At 49.3% G+C, this 6,852-nt stretch overlaps 1 protein-coding gene across 1 annotated transcript; it reads left to right on the top strand.

Moving 5' to 3' along the window:
• Positions 1-3,812: 3,812 nt before the first annotated feature.
• On the top strand, positions 3,813-4,484 carry VHLL (VHL like). The gene is given in 3 exon segments (XM_025378735.1): positions 3,813-3,993; positions 3,996-4,405; positions 4,407-4,484. Coding segments are annotated over 3 exon segments (669 nt in total).
• Positions 4,485-6,852: the final 2,368 nt, after the last annotated feature.

Here is a 6,852-nt window from a genome sequence, read left to right as displayed (position 1 = left end):
CGGCTCACTGCAAGCTCCGCCTCCCAGGTTCAGGCCATTCTCCTGCCTCAGCCTCCGAGTAGCTGGGACTACAGGCGCCCGCCACCACGCCCGGCTAGTTTTTTGTATTTTTAGTAGAGACGGGGTTTCACCATGTTAGCCAGGATGGTCTCGATCTCCTGACCTCGTGATCCGCCCGCCTCGGCCTCCCAAAGTGCTGGGATTACAGGCTTGAGCCACCGCGCCCGGCATATTTGTATTCTTGAGTATAGGATATATTTAGAAGGATACATAAGAAACTGGTAGTGGGCTGGGGGTGGTGGCTCACACCTGTAATCCCAGCACTTTGGGAGGCCGAGGTGGGTGGATTACCTGAGGTCAGGAGTTCGAGACACCAGCCTGGCCGACATGGTGAAACCCCATCTCTACTATAAAATACAAAAATAAGCCAGACTTGGTGGCACATGCCTATAATTCCAGCTACTTGGGAGGCTGAGGCAGGAGAATTGCTTGAGCCCAGGAGGCGGAGGTTGCAGTGAGCCAAGATTGTGCCACTGCACTCCAGCCGGGCCAACACAGCGAGACTGTTTCAAACAAACAAAAAAACTGGTAATGATGGTTGTCTCGGGAGGGACCAGTTTGTTGGTGAATAGGAATGATGCCCTTTGGTATATTTTTTTTTTCTTTTTTTTTAATGACAAGATCTCAATGACGCAGGATTTTTCTCACTTTGCCAGCCGGGGACCTCTGCAGCCAGCGATGCCCCCTACCCAGGCCTCACGCCCCTGGCTTGCTGCTGGAGGTACCCTGCCCACTCGGCCCACCTGGCCACGCCTGGCTTGCACACTGGCTCAGCCCTTGGCTGGGCTGAGGCATGCCCCAGGCTGCCTGTGTTTCAGCTTGTACCCACGTTCAGCAGTTTCCGAGTTCTTGTCGTGCATCCAAGAACAATGAGGTTATGCTGACAGTTCAAAGGGTGAAGAGGGTCGGAGAGAATTTTATTGAGCGATGAAACAACTCTTAATGGAGAGGGGAAAGGAGAGTGGTCTCCCAAGTTAGGTGGTTTCTCTTCCATTGTGGCTGGGTCCGGGGCTTTGATGGGCTCAAAATAGGGGTGTGTGTGCTGATTGGTTTGAGTGTATGCAAAAAAAAAAAAAAAAAAAAAGGCTAAAAAAAAAGGCTAAAACAGGCACGGTGGCTCACTCCTGTAATCCCAGCCCTTTGGGAGGCCAAGGCAGGCGAATCAGGAGGTCAGGAGATCAAGACCATCCTGGCTAACGCGGTGAAACCCGGTCACTACTAAAAATACAAATAATTAGCCAGGCGTTGTGCTGGGCACCTGTAGTCCCAGCTACTCGGGAGGCTGAGGCAGAAGAATGGCTGAACCCCAGAGGCAGAGCTTGCAGTGAGCCAAGATCACGCCACTGCACTCCAGCCTGGGCAACAGAGTGAGACTCCGTCTCAAAAAAAAAAAAAAAAAAGGCACCATTCAAAGATGGGCATGACAGTGTAACAAACCAATTAGGGAAGGGTAGGTATATGTAAAATAGGTGAAGGGTAGGGATCAATCAGAAGAAAGTGCAACAAATGGGAAGAGGGGTTCTCAATTCCACCCATGCATTTATCCAGGACTTGTAGCTTGGCTTTCAACTGTTTTCTGCTTGAAGGTGGAGTTTCACTGGGAACCTGCCCCCGTCTGCCTAGGATTTGTCTGCCTCCTGTTGCTATCCTCACTTTTTTGCCAGGCTAGAGTGCAGTGGTGCAGTAGGAGGATCGAGGGATCCTCTCATTTCAGCCTCCGGAGTAGCTGGGACCACAGGCATGCACCACCAGGCCCAGCTAATTTTTGTATTATTTTGTAGATATGGGGTCAGGCTATGTTGCCCAAGCTGGTCCTGAACTCCTGGACTCAAGACATCCTCCCACCTCAGCCTCCCAAAGTGCTGGGATTACAGGCATGAGATACCACACTGAGCCCTTTGGTACCTTTTGAATTTTGTACCATGTTCATTTATTAATCAAAATAAGATTAAAGTAGGCCAGGTGCAGTGGCTCGTGCCTGTAATCTCAGCACTTTGGGAGGCCAAGGCGAGCAGATCACTTGAGGTCAGGAGTTCGAGACCAGCCTGGCTAACATGGTGAAACCCCATCTCTACTTTAAAAATACAAAACTTAGCTGGGCATGGCAGTGGGCACCTGTAGTCCCAGCTACTTGGGAGGCTGAGGCAGGAGAATTGCTTGAATCTGGGAGGCAGAGGTTGTAGTGAGCTGAGATTGCACCACTGCACTCCAGCCTGAGAAAACAGTGCAAGACTCCGTCTCAATAAATAAAAAAAAAGAAAAAAAAAAGTGCATCCCACCAGATGTCACCTCCCTCTTTTGACAAATACCTGTATTGCCCCCATATCCTATTTTCTCATATCCTATCTTTTCTCCACAATAAAATTGTGAACTCTTCCTGGACCAGAACCTGAATAATGAAGTGTTCAATAAATATTACATTTTTTTTTGTTTGTATTTTGTTTATTTGTTTTTCCGAGATGGGGTGTAGATCTGTCACCCAGGCTGGAGTGCAATGGCATGGTCTCGGCTCACTGCAACCTCCACCTCCCAGGTTCAAGCGATTCCCCTGCCTCAGCTTCCCGAGTAGCTGGGACTACAGGCACACACCACCTCACCCAGCTAATTTTTGTATTTTTAGTAGAGATGGGGTTTCACCATGTTGGCCAGGATGGTCTCGATCTCCTGACCTCGTGATCTTCCTGCCTCAGCCTCCCAAAGTGCTTTTGTGAGACATGGTTTTTTTTTCACCGCGGTTTTTTTTTTTTGAGCTGGAGTTTCACTCTTGTTGCTTAGGCTGGAGTACAATGGCGCAATCTCAGCTCACTGCAACTTCCAACTCCCGGGTTCAAGCAATTCTCCTGCCTCAGCCTCCCTAGTAGCTAGGATTACAGGCACCTGCCACCACGCCTGGCTAATTGTTTGTTTGTTTGTTTGTTTATAAGATGGGGTCTCACTCTGTCACCCAGGCTGGAGTGCAGTGGTGTGATCTTGGCTCACTGCAACCTCTGCCTCCCAGGTTCAAGCAATTCTCCTGCCTCAACCTCCCAAGTTCCTGGGATTACAGGCATACGCCACCATGCCTGGCTAATTTTTTTGTTTTTTGTTTTTTGTTTTTTTTTTGAGACAGAGTCTCGCTCTGTCGCCCGGGCTGGAGTGCAGTGGCCGGATCTCGGCTCACTGCAAGCTCCGCCTCCCGGGTTCACGCCATTCTCCTGCCTCAGCCTCCCGAGTAGCTGGGACTACAGGCGCCCGCCACCTCGCCCGGCTAGTTTTTTGTATTTTTTTTAGTAGAGACGGGGTTTCACCGTGTTAGCCAGGATGGTGTCGATCTCCTGACCTCGTGATCCGCCCGTCTCAGCCTCCCAAAGTGCTGGGATTACAGGCTTAAGCCACCGCGCCCGGCCCAATTTTTTTGTATTTTTAGTGAAGATGGGGTTTCACCATGTTGGCCAGGCTGGTCTTGAACTCCGACCTCAGGTGATCCACCTGCCTCGGCCTCCCAAAGTGTTGGGATTACAGGTGTGAGCCACTGCGCCCAGCCATGAAGTGTCCAATAAATACTAGATTGACATAAAGAACCCTCAGGTGTGCTATCTCATGGAATACCCTCAAATTCCTCTTTGGATCTTCCTATCACAGTTGTATTATTGGGATTCCATTTGGATCTCTCCCACTATAGGTAGCTCTTCAGTGGGACGGGCTAGGTAGGAGAGGCTGAGAGTAAGTCTGTCTGATCTAGGATGTCTTGCTTACCACCCAGGTAGGAGGTTATGTACTCCCAGCCTGCCGAAATCCGGGTGAAGGGAAGTAGTTTCTTTAAGAACTGGTATGGGCAGGCCCGAGTTGTCAAGGCTTCGGAGGTAAGGCCCTGGAGAGCGGGGAACGGGGTGGAGTTAGAGGCCAAGGCGGGCACCCAAGAGGCAGGCCCAGAAGAGTACTGCCAGGAAGAGTTGGAGAGGAGATGGCGGCTGGAGCAGCATGGCCCGTGCTGCGCTCCAGAAACTCACCTGGGCTCTCCCTGGTCATTTGCAACCGCAGCCCACGCATCGTGCTGCCTGTGTGGCTCAACTGCTATGAAGAGCTGCTGCCCGGCAGGGACTTCTGCATCCACAATTTCCGAAGCCACCCATGGCTCTTCAGAGATGCAAGGACACACGATAAACTTATGGTTAACCAAACTGAATTGTTTACGCCATGTTCCAATGTTGATGGACAGCCTGTTTTTGCCAACATCACACTGCCAGCGTATACCCTGAAAGAGCGATGCCTCCAGGTTTTCCGAAGCCTAGTCAAGCCTGAGAATTACATGAGACTGGACATTGTCAGATCACTCTGTGACGATCTGGAAGACCAGCCAAATGTACTTGAAAGACCTGGAGTGGCTGACGCAGGAGCACAGTGAAAATCTGTGGATGGCCAGGCATGGTGGCTCACTCCTGTAATCCCAGCACTTTGGGAGACCGCAGCAGGCAGATCACTTGAGGTCAGGAGTTTGAGACCAGTCTGGCCAACATAGTGAAACCTGTCTCTACTTTAAAAATACAAAAATTAGCTGGGCGTGGTGGCACGTGTCTGTAATCCCAGCTACTCGGGAGGTTGAGGCAGGAGAATTGCTTGAACCCGGGAGGTGGAGGTTGCAGTTAGCTGAGATTGTCACTGCACTCCAGCCTGGGCAGCAGATTGAGACTCCATCTCAAAATAAATAAATAAATAAAAAGAGAGAGAGAGAGGGAAAAAAAAAAAGAAAATTAATGGATGGAAGAGGAGACTGGAGATTTTTTTTTTCTTTTTTTTGAGATGGAGACTCGCTCTGTCGCGATCTCCACTCACTGCAAGCTCCACCGCCTCCCGGGTTAACGCCATTCTCCTGCCTCAGCCTCCAGGGTAGCTGGGACTACAGGCGCCCACCACCACGCCCGGCTAATTTTTTTTTAATTTATTTTTTGTATTTTTAGTAGAGACAGGGTTTCACCATGTTAGCCAGGATGGTCTCCATCTCCTGACCTCGTGATCCACCCGCCTCAGCCTCCCAAAGTGCTGGGATTACAGACGTGAGCCACCGTGCCCGGCCTGAAGATTTTTTTTTTTTTTTGAGACAAGAGTCTCACTCTGTCACCCAGACTGGAGTGCAATGGCGCAATCTCGGCTCACTGCAACCTCCACCTCCCGGGTTCAAGCGATTCTCCTGCCTCAGCCTCCCGAGTAGCTGGAATTACAGGCGCCGCCTTGCCTGGCTAATTGTGTATGTTCAGTTTGATAGCAGTCTGGACAACATGGTAAAACCCCATCTCTACTAAAAATACAAAAATTAGCCAGGCATGGTGGCGCATGCCTGTAGTCCCAGATACTCGGGAGGCTGAGGCAGGAGAATGGCATGAACCCGGGAGGCGGAGGTTGCAGTGAGCTGTGATCACACCACTGCACTCTAGCCTGGGCGACAGAGCGAGACTCCGTCTTAAAAAAAAAAAAAAAAAAAAATTAGCTGGGCATGGTGGCGTGTGCCTGTAATCCCAGCTACTTGGGAAGCTGAGGCAGGGGAATCACTTGAACCCGAGAGGCAGAGGTTGCAGTGGGCAGGGATCTTGCCACTGCATTCCAGCCTGGGAGACAGGTGGGACTCCGTCTCAAAAAAAAAAAAAAAAAAAAATCCCCCCAGTAGAGAAAAATTTGGAAGACACAGAAAAGTAAAAAAGAAGAAAAAAATCACTATAGATAGACTACTTAAATACAACCACTATCACCATTTTGAGCTATTACCTTTATCCTTTTTTTCCCACATAGTTGAGATCTTACTTTTTATATAGTTTTGTATCCTACTTTTTCATTTAATTTTAATTTTATAACAAATATTTTTCTATGTTATAAGCTCTTCACAAACATTAGTCTTTTTTTTTTTTTTTTTTTTAAACAGAGTCTCGCTCTGTCGCCCAGGCTGGAGTGCAGTGGCACGATCTCGGCTCACTACAAGCTCCGCCTCCCAGGTTCACCCCATTCTCCTGCCTCAGCCTCCCGAGTAGCTGGGACTACAGGCAACCGCCACCAGGCCCGGCTAATTTTTTTTGCGTTTTTAGTAGAGACAGGGTTTCACCGTGTTAGCCAGGATGGTCTCCATCTCCTGACTTCGTGATCCACCTGCCTCGGCCTCCCAAAGTGCTGCAATTAAAGGCGTGAGCCACCGTGTCTGGCCAAACATTAGTCTTTTTTTTGCAATTAATGTTTGGGGTATTTTTTGGCATCTTTAGTTCCTTATCCTAACCTTTGCGTACAAGTCCTATGTTCTAAAATCAGAGTGATGGCTGGTGTGGTGGCTCACCCCTATAATCCCAGTACTTTGGGAGGCCCATGTGAGAGGATCACTTGAGCCCAGGAGTTCAAGACCAGCCTGGGCAACATAGTGTGACCCTGTGTCTAAAAAAAAAAAAAAAAAAAATTTAAATTAGCCAGGCATGGTGGCATGTGCCTGAAGTCCCAGCTACTTAGGAGACTAAGGCAGAAGGATCATGTGAGCTCAAGAGTTTGAGGCTGCAGTAAGTCGTGATTGTGCCACTGCACTCCAGCCTTGGTGACAGAGCAAGATGCTGTCTCAAAATAAATAAGTAAAATAAAATCAGAGTGAAGTGAAGAAAACAAACACTTCACAGTTTTCTACAACCCTTTTAAATTTCACCGAATTTTAGCTCTTTCCTTTCTTTCTTTCTTTTTTTTTTGAGACGGAGTCTCGCTCTGTCGCCCAGGCTGGAGTGCAGTGGCCGGATCTCAGCTCACTGCAAGCTCCGCCTCCCGGGTTCACGCCATTCTCCTGCCTCAGCC

Source organism: Theropithecus gelada, chromosome 1 (assembly GCF_003255815.1).
Source record: "Theropithecus gelada isolate Dixy chromosome 1, Tgel_1.0, whole genome shotgun sequence".
NCBI classification, from domain to species: Eukaryota; Metazoa; Chordata; class Mammalia; order Primates; family Cercopithecidae; genus Theropithecus; species Theropithecus gelada.
This window is presented reverse-complemented; position numbering and strand designations above follow the sequence as displayed.